Source organism: Ursus americanus, chromosome 5 (genome assembly GCF_024610735.1).
Source record: "Ursus americanus isolate L20-20 chromosome 5, mUrsAme1.1.p, whole genome shotgun sequence".
Classification (NCBI taxonomy): Eukaryota; Metazoa; Chordata; class Mammalia; order Carnivora; family Ursidae; genus Ursus; species Ursus americanus.
In genome coordinates this window covers 9,343,281-9,364,205 of record NC_142131.1, presented here as the reverse complement: position 1 = coordinate 9,364,205, position 20,925 = coordinate 9,343,281, and the positions used below count along the sequence as shown (strand labels likewise).

Here is a 20,925-nt window from a genome sequence, read left to right as displayed (position 1 = left end):
CCCAGTGTATTCTCCATACCCTTTGAGCTACAATTCAATAAGCTGAACCATCATCTAGAGATTTATAAATCAAGATTTCCCCAAGTATATCTTATGGAACCCTGGGCTTCTGAGAGTTTTCATGAACCATAGCCTTCTATGGTCAAATTAGTGAAGAAAATGCTATATTATTACACCCTCCTCTTAGAAAGTAATAAGCATGCATCTATACGTAATATGATCAAGTTTTTCACAACATATCATACATTCAAGTTACTTTTTTTTCCTCCATTAATGTATAATATCTCACAGAATGTGCTTATAAAACACGCTTTTGAAGAATACTGGTTTCAAGTACGGCAAAGGGGTCAAGTAAAACAAAAGAACCTTGAGTAGTTAAAATGTTTTCAATTTAACCCTTGTGTGGATAGACTTAAAACTTAGTTAGTTTTATCAGTGATCACTTAATGATTCCTATTGCCAAGATTTAGGATTTTGCCTTTTACCTTCTCTCTTATTACCTCTCCCTTAGAATGAACATCCACTATCACAAATGTAGAAGCTGAGACGACAACAAACATCAATTTTAAACTTCCAATGTCTCTTAAGCTCCAGAACTGTATTTCTAATGCCAAATGTCTACCTCAAATGTCTAAAACAGAACTCATCGTCATTCTCAAAAAACCATCTTCTCTGCCTGATTTCCCAATATGTTTATAACATCTGTGTTCTAGTCATCAAGCTTAAAACATAAGAGTCATTCAACATTATATTCCTTGCCTAAGATGACCACACCATATGCTTTTCCTATTGTAATCATACCCATTGTTCAAGTCCAGCTCAATTTCCACTTCCCCTGAGTTGCCCAAAGGAAACGCTTTCTTCATTTACTACTGTCTTTCTCCATTCAATGGCAATGAACCCTGAATTTTAACTGCCTGTAGGACTCACCATGTTCTTGCTTATCATGCCTTACTTATATTCGATCCTCATTTATGTTAATAGCCATAACAGTAATATATACTGAGTGACCATCTTACGCAAGATCCTTCCCTATCATGTATTATCTAATCCCCAGAAACAACTTATGAAGGAGGTACCATTCACTACTCGCCACATTTTACAGATGGGCAAAATCAGGATTAGATTAACTACCAAAATCTCTAAGAGTAAGGAGCCTAAGTTTTTTTTTTTTTTTAAAGATTTTATTTATTTATTTGACAGAGATAGAGACAGCCAGCGAGAGAGGGAACACAAGCAGGGGGAGTGGGAGAGGAAGAAGCAGGCTCATAGCGGAGGAGCCTGATGTGGGGCTCGATCCCATAATGCCGGGATCACGCCCTGAGCCGAAGGCAGACACTTAACCGCTGTGCCACCCAGGCGCCCCAGGAGCCTAAGTTTTTAATAGATTGGTCGCATGGTTAATGGTGACATAAAGTAAAATTACTTGGTTACTTAAATAGTTTGGGATGTAAATTCAAAACATTTCTATAAGGGTTTCTATCAAGATAAAATAAGGAGACAAAAACTTTTAATATAATTTCTAACAGCCAATCTATTTATCTAAAATACAAACCCCTGACCTAAGAGGCCATAACTCACCACAAGATAAGAAAAGTAGAATTAAACACACCATGAATCTCATAGGAATGACCACAAATGCACAAAACCTTTTAAAAACATTAGAAAACTCTACGTATAATCTTACACCATAAAATTTGAAAATGTCTTAAAATAAAAACACTGACTTTAAATTATACAAAATGTGTATGTATCTATGATTCTGGAATAAATTGAAATGGGAATCAAAAGCCAACCTCTAAATGGTTTTTTCTGGAGAATTTATCAAAGCTCAATCAAAAACAATCAATCCTTGTGTGTTAAACTATTCCAATATAGAAAAGAAAATCTAAAGTTTCCCAATTTGTTATAAAGTATTAGCACTACTTCATTTCAAAACAGCAGTCATTTGGGGGGGGGGGGGCGCCTGGGTGGTTCAGTCGGTTGGGCTTCCAACCCTGGTTTCAGTTTGGGTTTTGGTCTCGGGGTCACGGGATTGAGTCTTACATTGGGTTCCTGCTCGGCTCAGGGGTCTGCCTGGGATTCTCTCCCTCTGCCCCTCTCCCTGCTCTCTTTCTCTCCCTCAAATAAATAATGAAATCTTAAAAAAAGAAAAAGGAAAGAAAACATCAGTCATTTGGAAGGAGGAACTTTAAATCGAAATATTTTTTAAAAGACTAAAGCTGGGTCGCCTGGGTGGCTCAGTCGTTAAGTGTCTGCCTTTGGCTCAGGGCGTGATCCCAGCGTTCTGGGATCGAGCCCCGCATCAGGCTCCTCCACTGGGAGCCTGCTTCTTCCTCTCCCACTCCCCCTGCTTGTGTTCCCTCTCTCGCTGGCTCTCTGTCAAATAAATAAATAAAATCTTTTTAAAAATAATAATAATAATAGTAAAAGACTAAAGCTAGAAAATATGTAAGGATTATTTTTTATGTATCAGGTAAGATTGCAGTGGAATACAGACAAAAGGGATAACTGAGGGAAATTAAACTTTTTTTTATGGATAGGGATTCTTTACAAAGAGTTAAAGGGAACAAACAGCAAGTGCCAGTACCACTAGGCAGTTACCAAAACACTAAAAACTGTAGCTTAGGTAAAGGCACACAGCAACTTCTGCACCGACTCTGGTGGGGAACAGGGAAATAAGCACTACGATCACTTTCTTTCCAATATGCAAATTCCCATTGGCTAAACCCAACTAGAAGCCTGGTGGCAAAAGTGCCAAGGCAACATAGTCCATGGGGCTTATTCTATTAAACAGGGTAATAAAATGAATGACAGATCTGGAAGGACAAAGAGAGGATATCCAGCACTGTCCATTTTTTGTGGGTTTTTTTGGTACCTTAGCATCCATTTTCACCTTTGTCCAGATGAGAAACATCATCTCCAACATAAGAAATTCACAAGAAGCTATCACCAAAACATCATCCTGGGGTAATGTCAATCCGGTTATTCTCCCACCTGAAACCAACACTGAACTGTTGGTCATCACCGGTGGTCTTCATATAATGGGGAGAGGAAAATAACAGTAGGACAGTTAACAAGCTCTACAGTTCTTCCTTCTATAGCTGGTCAGAAGCCTGAGTTGACAAACATCGCTTCCTTTCCTATCATCCAGGTCGTGTTCCCTTTTCTTCCTTCCCTTACCTCACCTGGTCTGGGATTTTATACGGCATCCGCAAGTCATCAGCTGTTTTATCTCTGTTTGGTTGCCATAGTTATTCTTTTAACAAGTACTGTTGGGTGTGGGAGTATTAAGAGGCACCCAAGTAAATTCCCTCAGTCCAAAATATGTTTTCTGGGGACACTGTATAGAAACAAACTAATTTCCTCTGAATAACCAGGACCTATCATTTCTGCCAGTTCAGTGACCGTCTTCTCTTGCTGTTGATTATTTAATATAAATAGATTTAAAAAATACATATATATGTACATATACATATATATGTATAATTAGGGTACAGTCTCAGCTTTGACTTTAAGGAATAATGACTGTGTTATCTGATGAAAGCTTTTATCCCTTGGGGACTAGGACTCAACAAGACCAACGCAGAAAGCAAAAACTCCATAAATGGATTTTTAAATACAGTAGGAAGAGGCACTAATCCTTTGCCACTCCCTAGCTCCTTACCTTACATATTCTGGCTATAAAGATCCAGCAAAACAGAGTGGTTTCTGCCTTATTTAACACATATACCATGTTATAAGAAAATTTTATTCTGCAAATTACAACACAGTGGACACCATTCCAGCAAGTCAGTGGTTTCTGGGTTTAGGGTACAGAGTAAGACACACAGGTGAATTTCATGAGCAGGACTTTGTTACTATACTTCTTTTACTGCAAATAAGTTTCTTAGTCAGAAGTGATGTTGTATAGAATATAATAATAATGAATAAGGCATTCTGTAAGTCAAACAATGTTGAGTGTTGGTAGAGACATGGACGGCAGTGAAAAGAAATGCATATCTAGAATATATACTTAAGTCAGGAGGATACTTTGCAAGTAGTAGAGATATACTTTGGCTGTCTTTGGGTATATTGGTTGCCCTGGGGAAAGCTGGCATATCAGAAGCTCTCAGAACTGGCCCCTATAGTTAGTAAATCAAGCAGTCTGCAGGGTGGGTAGCTAGACCAGTCTTGATGAAGGAAAGGCATGTTTTCGAATCCATGCTTATGTCATTATGACCACTCTTTACATGGTACAATTCCACAAGACACTGAACAACACTCCCTGTACAGCCCATCTTTTCTTCCTGATTGAGAACCTCTTCCACAAAGGATATCCTCAAGTGAGCATTAGGAAGTCACAAAAATATCTTTACATTCATATACAAGGCAACAAAAACAAGCAGCATACAAATCTGAGATACCTGCCTATATAGTTACTTGTGCTTTCCAAACCTACTTCTCTCTACCACTTCATTTAATAAGAAATACTGCTCCACATGGCTAATTTTATGATTAGTTACAGTAGATAACGCATACTTCATCATGGGGAATTCATCATAATCATGTTTATGGCTGACACAGCAACGTCTAGTAGCAAACCAGGAGTTTCTCTTCAAATGGAGAATACTGTAAGCAGAAGAAATCATGGTCTTACTACAAAAACCTAAGGGTCCTCACAGTGATTTCCCTGTGAAGACTTGTCAGAGGCTTCCTACATCCTCCCTTCTGCCAAAAATACTGCCTATACCTGCTGCAAGAACTTTATCTTGTTTCTGTTCCTACTCAATTCTGGCAATCTTAGGCATTACCTAATAAATACATTAGATTAATGTATACAAATGAGGTAAGTGAGGTCTCCCAAATCCCAAAAGATACACTAAGGGCTATGCAAGTGCAGAATGTGGAATGTGCAAAGTGGATACTACAACATGGCCTTGGCCAAACTGTTACAGTAGGCTCCTGATGTTTTTGTGGTTTTTCTCTAGCATGCGTATACTTTACTAAGGCTTCTAAAATACAATACATACATACATACATACATACATACTTCAACTAACCAAGGCCAATTAGCATAATACCATCAATATAAAGTCCAGCATGACATTCTGTAGGATAATAAGATGATCATGGTACCTCTAGACTAGAGTTTCACAAACGTCAATTTGAGGCTAGATAATCCTTGTTGTGGCTGGATTATCCTAGATAATCCTCTCCTGTAGGCCTTGTAGGATGTCTACCAGTGTCCCTGACCTCTACCCACTAGGTGCCAGTAGCACCCTCCAATCCAGTCATAACAATCAAAAATGTCTCCAGAAAGAGAAAATTGGCCACAGTTGAGAACCACTGCTCCAGACCATATCACACCAAAGAGCATTATGTATACTTTATGATTATACAGTAATAAAAAATAGTTACAATTTTGATTATATTTATAGTGATCTAAAGTCATTTTCCGTGACTTTATCATGCATTTACACCAAATTCATTAAAGAAGTGAGAATGTAGTAGGACTCACCAACCTGATTATCTTTCAAATCTTGATGGCATCACTAAAATCCATAATCCTCTTAAGAAAACAGCATTACTTCTAGTTTACTATTTCATTCAGGTGTTTCTAATCATTTCTTCCTACAGTAATATCTCTCAATCCACAGGTCAGGTAACCAGTGTGGAGATTCTACCAGCTAGTATATCTATACCCTTTCTATATCCTAAGACTAAGGAAAATTACAAGATGGGTATCTCACTATGATACAGAGCAGTTTGAGGTCAAGTCTATTTTGGACCTCTGAAAGTCCCTTTCTTTTCTTACCAGTGGACCATGGCACTATTGTAGAACTCCAGAGATCAGGTAAGTTCAGAGTCATTATCTAATCACCTCCAATGAATATGAATACTACCCTTCCCCCTCAACACTGGATAAAATGTTCTAGGCTAGGTTTAGGAGAAGAGAAGCATCATATACTCCTGGTTTTGTTGTAAAGCTCTTCAAAGAGATCTAGCCTCCCTATCAATAATGAACTCTGTATCTGTGAACTAGCTTAGGTCTGGGAATGGTAAAGGGCTGTGAAACCTTACAATATTGATTGAGATTGGGTTTCTGCCCATGAGACTTAGAATTTTCCCACTTAAACAGTCAATTCAGTCTCTGAAACTTATTCGCATAATGGAGTCAACCTTGCCTCTGAAGGTTAGCATAGCCAGGGAGTTTCTATCTACCCAGGATCTGAATGGACAAATGAAGAATATCTAGTACAACTTATATCCTCTGGGTCTTTTTGAATTTGCAAAAAACAAGGGTTACCATAAGAATACAAGATTCGGGGGGCCTGGGTGGCTCAGTCGGTTAAGTGTCCCGACTCTTGGTTTCAACTCAGGTCATGATCTTGGAATTACGGAATCAAGCCCCACATCAGGTTCAGTGCTCAGCACAGACTCTGCTGGGGATTCTCTCCCTCTCCCTTTGCCCCTCCCTCCCTCCCTCCCTCCCTCCCTCACTTTCTCTCTCTCTCTAATAAATAAATAAAATCTTTTAAAAAAAAGAATATAGGATCAATTAAATTTCATAGCAAAAAGCCCTGGGTGTTAATTGACAGAGTAGATAACATTTTAGCTACTGAAAAATGATGAACAAATTATAACCCTTGCATTCCCCAAAAAGTCAGTCTGATGTAGTAATTGATACTATAAAAATTAAAACCTGACAAGTAAAAAATTTATATGCTCTAAGTATTGTAGTAATAAAAATAAACAAAAGGAAATTAAGAATAAATGCCAAAAAATGAATTGGAAATGTCAGAATGTAACAGATTAATATGAAAAAGAATGGATAGAAATCATAGATTAAGGACAGTAATAAATGAAATTTAAATGCTACATCAGAACTACAGAATATATTTCAGTTTGAAGTAACCAGAATTCTGTCACAAAAATTGCATCCTAGAAAATGTCATATTTAGCAAAAACAAAAGGACCAATATTTTATATTTTATACTTAGTTATTATGACCTCCTCTTAATACCAGTGAGTCTATCTTAAAAACTCAGACAAAAGGTAAAATACTTTTTATTACAGCAATTAATTGCTCTTATAAAACTGAAATTGGAAACGACCAGATTGGTAACAAAATGGAGATAATAGGAAATACAATCTACGAAAAGAAAACGGCATGGCTACAGATAATTTTTCAAGAAAGAAATGTTTTTCACATTAGTCCCAGGGACCCCATGAACAATTCAGTATTACTCAAGATCCTCAGAATTATTTCAATAAAGAAATCCTGTAAGTTTGTTTGTTCATTAACTTTCTGAAACAGTTCCTTCCTCCCTTCTGCCCTCTTTCATGTGGCGGGCCCTTCTGTGCATTATAGAGTGTCCCTCTCCTTATTCAACAAATATCTACTATCTACCCTATGCCAGATAATATGCTAAACAATGGTGCAAGCTTGTGCTGAAACTTTTTTAAGTAACATATTTTAATATCCTACAGAGCTTTATGAGTCATTGCCTTTCTGACCTTTTCCAATAACCCAAATAACTGACAGTAATGACATTGTGGGTGGTCAGTGGATCTGTGCCAAGTATTCCCTTGGCCAAGGATGGAATGAAAGGGAACAGGATGATTAGACTTTAGAGCTGGAAGAGACAACTGCTTCTCAACCAAATCCTATAAAAGCTAAAATTCAGAAGCCCTCTGTGAGCAACAAAAGTGAATTAAAACAGACCATGGCATGGATAAAAACAAGGCTCTGGCCACCTCATTGTTAATACCATTAAATGGATTAAGATGCCACCAAGCAAATACTTTTAATTGGAAAATACAGCTTGGAGAAAAGTACCTAAGGGTAGGACTCTTCCATTAGTCCGATACGCTCAGTTAAGTCCAGAGAGAGGCATTAGATTAAGAAACATAAGACATAAAACAAAACTATCAGTATTGTTATTGGCACACATACCTGAATCAATTAGATAACAAACTGGTTTTTGAAACAGTTGCACGACCAAATGAACCACCAGCCTCTTCTCCGAGAGATTATGACTGAATGAGTATGAAAATAACCCTTAGTTCCCAAATTTCTACAGGTAAGAAACAGGCTGATACAGATTCTAACCATCCAAGGAGTATATTCTCCATTTGCCCTCTACAAATATAGCCAAAGACAATAAAAAGGACCAACAGAGAACACTGAGCCCCTCCCAAGAAGCAGGTTTACTCGAGCAAAACCTTCCCAGTGGGATTTCAAGATTTCTCTGAACTAGCAGTAGTGACTGCTATGTATTTTCCCCTTTCCAACCAGTATGATTATTGTGACAAATACATTTCTTATGTGTTTGGAGTATTAAAGGAAAAAAAAACAGAGAATGCTAGTGTTAATGGAAATATAAAGAGAGTCAAGATTCAAAATGTATCATGGACAAAAATGGAAAACTATAATATTTTTAAAAAATAGAAACTTTTTAGGATCTAGGACTAGGTAAAGAATTCTTAGACTTCACAATAAAAATATAATCCACAAAAGGAACAACTGATAAATTGAACTTCATTAAAATTAAAAACTTTTGCTCTTATGAAAAACCCTGTTAAAAGTATGAAAAGATAAGCTATACACTGGATGAAAATATTTGTAAATCACCTATCTGACAAAGATCTAGGACTCAGAACACATAAGCAATTTCAAAATTCAACCATAAAAATTAAACAATTCAGTTAGAAAATGGGCAAAAAAACATGAACAAACATTACACGAAGGGTAGAGATGGCAAATGAGCACAAGCAAAGATGCTCACCATCATAGACCATTAGGAAAACGCAAGTTAAAGCCACAGTGAGATTTCATTGCAACCTATCAGAATGGCTAAAAAAAAAATATGACAGCACCAAATGACAGCAAGGAATGGATCACTCTTACTTTGCAGGTGGGCTATAAAATGGTACAGTCCCTCTGGAAAATAGTTTAACAGTTCTCAAAAAAATAAACATAAAACTGTCACATGACCCAGCTATTTTACTCCTGGGCATCTATCCTACAGAAATGAGAATTATGTTCACACAAAAATCTGTACAAATGTTTATAACTATTTGTAACAGCCAAAAAAACGAACCAGCTCTGATGTCCTTTAGGAGGGGAATGGTTGAACAAACCATCCATGAAATATTCATACCACGAACTACTTAGTAATTGCAATAAAAAGGAATGAACAATTGATAACCACCACTGAGTTTTTAGAGAATTATCCTGAGTGAAAAAAGCCAATTCTGAAATGTTAAATACTGTATAATTACCAAAATATAGTAAAATCTTTAAACATAACAATGGTAGCATGAGGTATTTTACAATAGAAAACTTTTTAAATATGAATATTCAACTTTATGAGAATGGTTAAAATTTAAATGGAATGTTATGTAAGAATAAGAATGCTCAAAGTGTGCAAACCATTTAAAATATTATATTAACTGTGTAAGAAATGGGCACACTAAAAACACTAAGTCCCAAAGTTGTTTTCCTTGAGAAAAAACAATGAATTGGTTTTTTTCTCTTCCTATTTCTTAGTATTGTCCAAATCGTCTGCAATGATCCACAGAATGTCTCTAACCAGAAAAATGTATTAATAAAAACACAACGAAAGAGAGCCAATTAAATAGGTTATCTATAAAATGAACATAAAATCATAAATAACTTGCAACTCTGTTTTAACATATAACGATGTCCAATATATATTCTTAAAGAAGAAGTGGATATCTAGAAATTCAAAATGTTGTTTCCTTTAAATGTGCATTCGAATGATATGTGTAAAGGTGATGTAAGATGTATGAATATGTATGAACGTTAGTAAGAGTGTGTGGACGAGTGTGCACTGAACATGTAATGACTACAATGTAAATGTGTGTATTATATGTGACTATTTGTGAATACATGTATAAATGTATATATACATTAAGAAAGCTGAACAATATTAGCAGTGGGTAATCTAAGTTGTGTTATAAAAATGTATTTCCTTCCTTTTTTGTTCCATTTATTCCATTTTTTCCCTTTTATTCCATTTCTTTTTGGTTTTGGGTTTTTTTTTTATCTTTTGAATGGCTTGCAAAGGATGTATCATGTTTAAAATTAGATTAAAAAACTGAAGATATTTAAATAGGCACTCTATTTAAAAGGTAATATTTTAGTATACTATTTTGAGTGGATCCATTTAAACTGAGCTACACCAAACAAATTTATCTTCTTATCTCCTAAGAATATAATCCTGGAAACATAGCTAATTAAAACCCTCTCTACTATATTATTTTGGAAGTGTTCAGCCAGACTTTGGAGATACATCAATATCAAGTGACACCTACCAAAGAAAAAAAATATGTACAATTTTGAAAGATTTTTAGTTGTTCATATGATTTTGTAACTACCATTGCCCATAACTAAACAAACCAAGAAAGGCAATTTTTTTGTTTCCTTCTTTTGAGAGAGAGTGGAGACAACAAGCAGGGGGAGCTTCAGAAGGAGAGGGAGAAGCAGGCTCCCCACTGAGCAGAGAGCCTGATGCGGGGCTCAGTCCCAGGACTCTGGGATCATGACCTGAGCCAAACGTAGACACTTAACCAACTAAGCCACCCAGGTGCCCCAAGAAAGGTAGTTTTTTACATTAGTATAGCTGTTACTTAATTATCATGAACATCTTTATTATTCATTGCTACTATTTAATGAGCATTCACCATGCACCAGGCCTTGCCTTATCACTGTAAATGTACAGTCTCCTATGAAGTAGGGGCTATTATGGTCATCATAATTTATAGTAAACCTTATCCAGGGCCACAGAGCTCTATTACACAGTGTCTGAGCAAAAATTTAAATTCAATTTTGTCTGACCCTAATATCCCTGCTATATTGCTGCATACCTTCACTCAATGTAATGTGCTAATAGTATTAAAATAAAGGGAAAAAAATACATTAAAACACACAGGGGCTCATTGTGCATGTTTTAAGAACAGTGACTTAGAAAATAGAATTTCCTCATTTCTTTCTTGCCACAAACCACATTTTTACCAACCTTTCTGAGGAAGCGACAAAAGCATTGCTTAATTTTTACCTCCCATACATTGTACCAGTAAGACACAACTATGCCTATGGTCAACTTGAATGCCTTATCAGAGCATTTCCTTTTGTTTTATACATGAAAACAGATAAGGGTAATAACTACTAAGAGTCTATCAAGAAATAATCCTGCCATCTTAGCATCACCTTAGAAGGATGGTAGCTACATGGGGAAATCAACAGTTTAGCAAGTAATTAAGACAAAAACCAAAAGCAGAATATCAAAGCATTGTGTTACTATTTCTGAATATGGTTCTCGTTTTAGCTTCCTTTTTCGCACTGCAAATTTTTCAGATCCCAAATCTTACCCATAAAGATCATCTATGCTTTGCCTCTAACACAATTCCTCCCAATTCAGTGGCCAAGAAAAAAAAAAAAAATGCCCCATTACTCTTTAGGTCAAGTTTACGGTAAATGTGAACAGGGCATCCCAAACTGCCTCTATCTGACATTACTGCCTTCTGTGGAAGGGAAGTCATTAGACTCCTAATATGCCTCCAATAAGGTTCCATTCATTCATTAATATATCTGACAACCCAACAAACCTTTCTAGAACACATACTATCCATCACATGCTGTTCTAACGCTGGCCATAATGAACATTCTAAATTCAACAAGGGCTTTCAAAATGACATAAAACAGCATAGAACAGGTATTCCCAAGGCCTGTTCACCAAAACACTTATCTGGGGGGAAAAACATAGAGTGAGCAGTAGAAGCAGAGTAAAGGGGACAAGCAGTGGAGTCCTTTGGTACCTATCACATCCTCTAATTAAAGACTCAAAACTGCATTAACTTTTACAGGGTTGCAACAGAGACACCCCTTAACTTTGATTTTCCCAAACTCATTAAACCATGGAACATATTTTTAAGATACTCTTAATATCTTCAGAAACTGTGCGTGCAGATCATACTCTGGGAAATGCTGGGACATTATATTCTTTTGCTCAAGGGCATGCATTTTTACATCTCTATCTATCTACAAATTATAGCTGTAAGCAGAAATGAGTTTGTGCTAACAACTCATTGACATATGCTTTCCTACTTAGTTTTCTCTGTTCGTTTCCTCTATTTCAGAAGCTTGGTCATTTGAATTTCAACAAAACTGGCTACATTAAAGTATCTAGTATTTCACGACAGTTGTGAAACTTCCATTTTAAAGGAATTTATAAAGCAATAATCCTGAAATGAAAAGAAACCTCTGTGCTCACAGCTGAAACTACACAAAATAATTAAGCACCAAACTGGACGTATGTTTCCCTAAATGGACTGATAAGATAACCTGGGTAGTTTTAAAAAATATCAATTCCTGAGTCCTACTCCAGACTTACTGAATCAGGATCCCCAAGGGGCAATAAGTGACTTTAGCAAGCATCCAGGGTAACTCATATAATCTAGGAAGTTTGGGGAAGACTGAAGTGCCTTGGATATTACAAATTGTGCTAGTTTCATCTGGAGCACTGACTACCCCTAAAAGTTAGTTCTAGCTCTTTTACTGTATATATTGAATTTAAAAATCTTTTGAATCATTTGTTTTATTACATCATTACATCTTCTAAGATATCATCTTGCCTTTTTATTCATTTGTTTAAACTGAAATACAAGAAAAATAAAACTGATTCTTTATAAGGAAGAAGGAATATCAAGAAAGAAGAACACTCAGAAGCCCAGCGAAATTAAAAGTATACTGTATTGGGGCGCCTGGGTGGCACAGCGGTTAAGCGTCTGCCTTCGGCTCAGGGCGTGATCCCGGCGTTATGGGATCGAGCCCCACATCAGGCTCCTCCACTATGAGCCTGCTTCTTCCTCTCCCACTCCCCCTGCTTGTGTTCCCTCTCTCGCTGGCTGTCTCTAACTCTGTCAAATAAATAAATAAAATCTTTAAAAAAATGATAATAATAATAATAATAAAAGTATACTATATTAAATTAGCAATTGTGAAGCTGTAAGATCCTTGGCCCTATGCCTTCTTCAATCTAGACAAGTATTCTGTATTAAAAAAATCCTTATGAATACGTAATAAAAGACAAAACAGTAACTAAAACTAAATCACACATTGAGTCCCACGCTAATCATTTTCCTAGTTCAACATTTTGAATAGTCACTTTGCATAACTAATGCCTTTTGGTACAGAATTCTTCCCGAAATACCAATCTAAAACATTAGAAATACAGTGCTGAAGTAAATGTTAAATGTTGAGAGCTACCTTTCCCTGAGAAAGAAATGGAAAAGAGAAACATGAAAATAATACGACTTAAGAAAATAATCCAACTATTATTGATCAATAAAGAAAAAGAGCTTCCTTGATTTAGTAATTACTTACCCATAATTCCTCAGTATTTACTAACGATCCCCCTCCCAAAGTCTCAAAGAGACAAAAAGATTATTTTCCTTAACACCATTAAATTAACACTCGTCCAGAAGGAATTAAAAAATGCTTGGAGGAAAACAAAATGCTTTGTGGTAAAGATTTACTTATTATATTTTTACAATATTTGAAAGTTATATTAAAATATGTTATAACAAGTTAAAATATATCAAAAGTAAATGTCAAGTATTACTTGAAAATATTTTATGACACTGTTCTATTCTCAGGCTAACGTATATAAAAATTAGTCCTGAGAAGAATTTCTCTCAATTTTAATTCTTCCCTTTTTTTGTATCCAATAACCACCAAAACTTCCCTTTGATAAATATCTCCAAAGTTAGATAATAGCCATTAACCCTTAGGTCTTCATAAAGGTTTCCCTTAAAAAAATACTTTCTCAAACCTACTTTAATTTTTACAGAATAGAAAATTCAAGCTGTTTTCAAACACACTTTTCTACCTTCTGCTAACTCTTGACCTCCTTTTGTGTTTTTCTAACACCTGTGGAAATTATACATGCATATCATATGTCACATTTTGTTTTCCTGTAATTACCAACTATATTACGTTAATTTAATCTCCTCTTTTAGAGATGATTTCATCCAAACTGAGCCCTGACTTTTCTCAAGTTCAAAAAATAACAACAAAAAAGCACACCAAGGAAAATGCTAATTCTCTCAATGTCATTTTCAAATTAAATTACATGTATAATTTCAATTAATAAAGTGATTTTGCGGTGTGAGGCTCTTCAGGTTATTTATATTACCTAACAAGATCACCTATATTATTTAAATACGTCCTTGTTTCTAATTTATTTACAGAGAGTTTTCAACTCTCGTTTCTCTTCCCACTGATCTCCTGTTTTCTTGTATACTCTCCTTAGAGTTGGACAAATCCTTAAGATTTCTGGACTGTATAGTCCAAAATTTGCAAAAGTGGATTGACTTACTTGAACAGATAAGTTATTATGTTTTTAAGAAAGAAGAGATCATTATACCTGGCTATTTGAAATTGGGGAAAAATGGTTTAAGTTCATAAAAATAATTATGCAATATGTAAACACCAAAAAAGTAAATAAATTCATAAAAATACTGAAACTTTTCAATATAGCTAATAAACCTCTGAGAAATAAACAAAAAATTTAAAAACATTAAACAAAGCATAAAAACTAGTATCAGTTTTAGCTGTTATTGACCTCTCTATGAAATCACTATGAAGTCACTTCACCTCTTGTCCTAAGGTTCTACACTGTAAAAGAAAGAATTTATGATTTCTAACATTCCTTCTGTTTCTAAAATGCCTGGGGCCCTTTCCTTTAGATATGTAATGTGGTTTCAGTCCTGAGTTTTGTGTCTGTTATATTGTAAACACCTACACATACACACACACATACCACAAAGGCACATTCCTATTAAAGAAAATTTTCAGGAGAAAAAATGCAAAATAGCAAAATTTAAAATAGCAACTAGGCATTTTCATATATTGACTGTGGGAGAGTAACTGGTACAACCCTTCCTAAAAGTCAGTGTGGCATTATCTATCAAAAATTAGAATTGAGGAAGCCCTTCAAACCCAATATGAGCACTTCTAGGAACGAAGACTAAAGGGTAACTTGCAGACTAAAGGGTAACTTGCACACTTGAGTTTTGTGTCTGTTATATTGTAAACACCTACACATACACACACACATACCACAAAGGCACATTCCTATTAAAGAAAATTTTCAGGAGAAAAAATGCAAAAATTTAAAATAGCAACTAGGCATTTTCATATTTGACTGTGGGAGAGTAACTGGTACAACCCTTCCTAAAAGTCAGTGTGGCATTATCTATCAAAAATTAGAATGAGGAAGCCCTTCAAACCCAATATGAGCACTTCTAGGAACGAAGACTAAAGGGTAACTTGCACACTTATATAAACATGTATGTTCAAAGATACATATTACAACACCGGATAGATGTATCATATCATACAACACTAATTCCAAACCTGATTTCTTGATTTCCATTCCTAATGCTATTCTACATTCTAGTGAATGGCCCCAGTTGGTCAAGTATCAAGGAGTCATTATTCATTCCTCTTTCATAATCAATCTACCCCAGAGTCCTATATCTTTTTCCTTGAAAATACATTGAGAATCAGTCATTCCTTTAGATCTCTACTGATAGGAACGCAGTCCAACCACCTTTATCTCTCACCTGGATTCTAGTAAAAAACTCCTAGGTGATTTTCTCCCATTTACTCTTGAGAGTCCTTCAGAACAACAGAAGCCAAAATGATCATATCAGAACATAAGGTCATGCACTTCCCTTTGGAAAACTTTCTCTCGGGGCACTTGGATGGCTCGGTCAGTGAAGCATCTGCCTTCTCCCCGGGTCATGATTTTGGGGTCCTGGGATCAAGCCTTGTATAGTCGGGCTCCCTGCTCAGTCGGAGTCTGTTTCTCCCTCTACCTCTGCCCACCCTCCACCCTCGCTTGTGTGCTTCCTGCTCTCTCTTTAATAAACAAAATCTTCAAAAAAAAAAAAAAAAAAGGAAAATTTCCTCATGACTTCGCATTACACTTAAAAGAAACTCTAAATGCCTCATGTTGGCATCTATCTGTCTCTCCAAGTTCATCTCATCATGAACTTGCTTTGATCATGCCGGCCAGAGTGACAATTCCTAAAACCTACCAACCTCTTTGCCCCTCCAAGGCCATTTATCATGTTCTTCACCAGCCTGAAAAGTATCTTTCAAAGCTGGCTCCTCATTATTCAGTTATTGTCACAACAGCCTTCTTTTGCTCACATATTCTATTTCTTCCCTTCACACACTCACTTTAATCTTCAATTATTTATCAACTTTGCATTTCTTCCCACTACTACATAAAATCTTGATGGCATGAAACTGTTTCACTGCTATTATCGCAGCACCATGTACAGTCCATATCAATATTCATTGTATGAATGACAAAATATAAGGGCAACCTGAGTTTTTGTTTCCATTTGCCAATGATAACCTATTATTTAAATTATGAGTCTAATTTAGACTAAACACCTTACATATCAGCCAAGTCCTCTATCTAACTTACTTCACCTAAAATAATAAAAAAATATCAATAAGACACATCAAAAAGAACTTGGTGAAAACCTGCGTAGTGCACCATAATGTGACCTGGTTTTAGCAATCTTCTTGGCTTCATCTCTGACCCCCACCCACACACACCTTAATTTGTCACCATTTCCCCTTGGAAATTATACACTGTTCAGATTAGCTGCAATTCAAAGAGTGGCAGGAGTCGAGCTAAGAAGATTGCTAAAGAGAAATCAGGCTTTGGTACTGGAACAGGTGTTATGTTTTAGTTTAGAGAGTCGGAGATTTTATCAAAGCTCGTATACTTTAAAAACAAGTAGGGCATCTGATCAACTGGAAGACTAAGGAATTTGATTTAGTACAAAGATAACCACATAAATGCTATAAATACAATATTTTTGCTATCACAGAATCAGTATCATGTTTCTTGTGTGACAGACTGAAGTTTAGATTTTACCTTACCGTTAAGATTTCAAAAGTATTATACTAAAGCCTAGTGTGCCTTGTACCTAAAACTACCTCCAGTGAAATTATGTGACATTGGCCTTACAGAATCTTGTCCAATCTTAGATAATATACTAGAATCTATATAAATGATCTTTCCACTGATAACATACTTTCCTTATCTCATTTATTCCAAACTCTACCACACTTTAAAAACACCCTCTATTGATCCTATATGCTTGCATATTCTATTTTTATTTCCAAAATGAAGACTGCTTACCTAATATGTATACTCCTAAAACCATGCTGCATAATTGCTAAAAATATTATTGTTAAATTGTTAAAAATATTTTCCTATTTGTTGTCATTCTATATATTTGGAAGTTGGTCTTAGGAATATTAACACTTTAATATTAATTTTCAATATTAAAACTCACAAATGTAACAACCTTAACATTTTAAAAATAATGCCTAAATTGCAGCAGGCCCCGATTCTCCTTTCTTCTTACCCTAAGCCATTTCTTCACTTACCTAACTCCTGAAAGTTAATTTTATAGCCCTCTGTTTCCCAATATCTGCTATTAAAAGTCCCAGGAAAGACAATAAAAATGTTGAAGTCTTCATTAGCACATCCCTCTGGCTCTAACATAATTGTTTTTCCACTGAAAATTATTATTTGGGAGAGGAAAAAAGTAGAAATACAGTCAAATTTCCTTTTGAGCCTTTGAATAATGTACTTTTTCAACTAACCAGAGCAACACGTTAGATAAATCATGAAGTCCTGAGTCTCTAAACTGCAGTTGTAAGTACAGCTAGCTTCTGTTCTTAGGAAAGGCTCCAGTTGTCCTATAAATTCCATCTCTCTTTATCTAAAGAATCAGGAATCCACATGTCCAGGGAGCAGAGCTGTAAGCACAACAAATAAAATCACAAAGCAGGGGAAGGGGAGGCCTGGGTGGCTCAGTCGGTTAAGTGCCTGCCTTCCACTCAGACTCAGGGGCCTTCCGCTCCCTGCATTGGGCTCCCTGCTCAGCAGGGAGTCTGCTTCTCCCTTTGACCCTCTGGAGAGCTCTCTCTCACTCTCTTTCTTTCAAATAAATAAATAATACATTAAAACACACACACACACACACACACACACACACGGGAAAACTATAGATCTTTGAACCCCAATGAGGTTACAAGTGCAATAGAAAATTGATCATTGCTTTTTGAGGAGGACTGTGTGTAATTTGGGAAATGAGTATCAGAGGATTAATAACATGTATAACTACTGAAGCAATGAATAATGCTATCTCTGTAATCTACTTCACACAATTCACATTAAAACAAAGCAGTAAACTGTGGAGGACACTAAGTCCTTACCCTATTTACCTTGTACAAGTGAGTTGCAATATAGAATTAAAGGCCTTGTTTTATATTACTTCTTAAATTAAAACAAACAAAAAACAGAAACTTACCTTCAAAAAAGGACCCCATTTGGTATTTTCCACTAAAAAATTTTGGCATTGAAAAAACAAGGGCTCCCAGTCCTATCATAAAGGATGCAAATGCAAGCCATCTTGGCTTGTGTCCTCTTTCACCAAAGAACGACACAAATAAAGACAACAAACAGAAGGAGATATCGTAGCTTGATGATATCAGGCCCGTCAGAGAACTCTTCATTTCATAGCGCTTCTCAATAGTGGAAATGCTAATATTTACGAGGCCATTTACTACAATACCTAAAAGAGAGAAAAGAAAATATATGTGCATGATTTTTATTAACTTCACCATATGGATTATGATTTTTAACACAACGTCTAAAGTTTGGTTGTGACTAAAGTTTGACTGTTCATTTATTTTGCTACTTTTTCAATGTACCAATTTTAAAAGTCTCAAAGTTTAAAAGCTAGCAACTCAAACATGCTTCCTTAAAAATCAGTTTGCTTTTAAATGGTAGACTTGCGAATTTTCAGGTGTTAAATAAAATCGATGCTTACCACATACTAAACTGTAGCTAACTTCATTTTTCTCTATATGGCAAATAAAAAATCAGACTGATAAGTTCTTATGAAGCCAGTTCAAAGAGAGACTCCAAAAGTAGCATACTGTCAAGGACCTCACTCAGAAGAGTACAAGAAGTACAGGTGACTCCAGAGGTCTTGCCCACTTGCTTCCAGGTTGTTCAATTATTAAACGTATTTATATATAACTAGAAATCCTTGACTTAGTTTTACGAAAGGTGAAATTGGGCTCTCAAACCTCTTATCCTCTAACACTTTTACAGACATGAAAGTTATAATTTAAAAGGCCTTACAGCAAAAATAAACACATACTAAAGGTCATTTCAACTACTGGCATTCTAAATCATATGCAAAGTAAACAAAAAAATATACACTTCATCTGTTTATAAAACTATGAAGGAAGAATATAAGGTAAACAAGGAAAAGCTGGAAATCAATTGTGACTGACTTAACAAAAATGTTTTGTCCAGATACAGATTAAATTTACAGGAGTTTATACATTAGTATAAATTGAAAATAAAAAGCATCTGCTCACATTACAGTTTTTAACGAATTACCCCCTTTACTTAAGAGGATACCATGAATTGTTTTCATTCATTAATTAACAGAGTATACACAAGCCATGATTTCTACAACCTCTTTAAATTTTGCTTTATCAAGACTGTAACTGAAAATATATTTCAAGAATATCGATATAACAAGGGGCGCCTGGGTGGCACAGCGGTTAAGTATCTGCCTTCGGCTCAGGGCGTGATCCCGGCGTGATGGGATCGAGCCCCACATCAGGCTCCTCCGCTATGAGCCTGCTTCTTCCTCTCCCACTCCCCCTGCTTGTGTTCCCTCTCTCGCTGGCTGTCTCTAGCTCTGTCAAATAAATAAATAAAATCTTTAAAAAAAAAATATCGATATAACAAGTTTTAAAAGTCCTAACATGATTTTACTTTTATGCCAGTTTAATAAGTCAAAAGCCAATTTACAATTCTTAAAATTTAAAGGTAAATGTCTAATGTATCTAGGAATGACATGCTTATGAGATAAATTCATCTGAGAATATGAAAATTTCCCCATCCAAAAATCAAATCCCTCCCCCGAAAAAAATCAACTTCCCAACACACTTGCCATACTGATTAAAAGTCAGTCATGAAAACTCATAGTCTTTATGGTAAAACTTCTCTGAGAAAATAAATTTATAAACTCTTGTGGAGGGATAGCACTTTAAGCCTATGAACACCACTCTGAATTCTATGCTACAGAAGTTCTAAGAACTCTGCTTTAAAAAAGGAAATTTAATGGGGCGCCTGGGTGGCGCAGTCGTTAGGCCTCTGCCTTCGGCTCAGGGCGTGATCCCGGCGTTATGGGATCGAGCCCCACATCAGGCTCCTCCGCTGGGAGCCTGCTTCTTCCTCTCCCACTCCCCCTGCTTGTGTTCCCTCTCTCACTGGCTGTCTCTCTCTGTCAAATAAATAAATAAAAAATCTTAATAAAATAAAATAAAAAATAAAAAAGGAAATCTCATGAAATATTGCATGCTATATGTCTCTATTGTACATACATGAAAATAGGAGGCACATTAAGAGGTTAAGTGCTAAGAGGAACCCTGTTTATCTCTGACAAATTCTGGGTTAAGTAAACTGACCTGACAAGTTTTAGGTTTTGGTTTTTCCTGAACACTTCTTAATATACCATGGAAATGAACCTCCCAAGGATCATGTCTGAGAAAAGCAATAATTCAAATTTAAATGGTAATAATGCAAATTTAAACTGAAACAAGAATTTATTGGGTCACCTTCATCTAGGATTATGCTTCCTAAATTGGGTACCTCTGGGTAGATAGGCTAAACCTGACACTTCTTTCTAGGAGTGCCAATAATATTTGCTAATAATTTTAAACAATACATTAGACATATGTGTTCTGGAATACAGAAATCTCAGAATATGTTTTAAGATAAAACAAGAAATTTT

The 20,925-nt window shown here is 35.8% G+C and overlaps 1 protein-coding gene across 4 annotated transcripts in view; it reads right to left on the bottom strand.

Annotated features, from left to right (window-relative positions):
* The window catches only part of SLCO4C1 (solute carrier organic anion transporter family member 4C1), a 77,658-nt gene that overhangs the window by 54,964 nt on the left and 1,769 nt on the right, over positions 1–20,925 (bottom strand). For all 4 annotated transcript variants that reach the window (XR_006781549.2, XM_087861958.1, XM_045808337.2 and 1 more), the window contains exon 2: positions 18,418–18,681. Coding sequence is in view for 3 of the 4 variants with exons in the window: in XM_087861958.1 (XP_087718084.1) it covers positions 18,418–18,681 (264 nt within the window). In the remaining variant the exon portion in view is untranslated. The remainder of the gene's footprint in view (positions 1–18,417; positions 18,682–20,925) is intronic.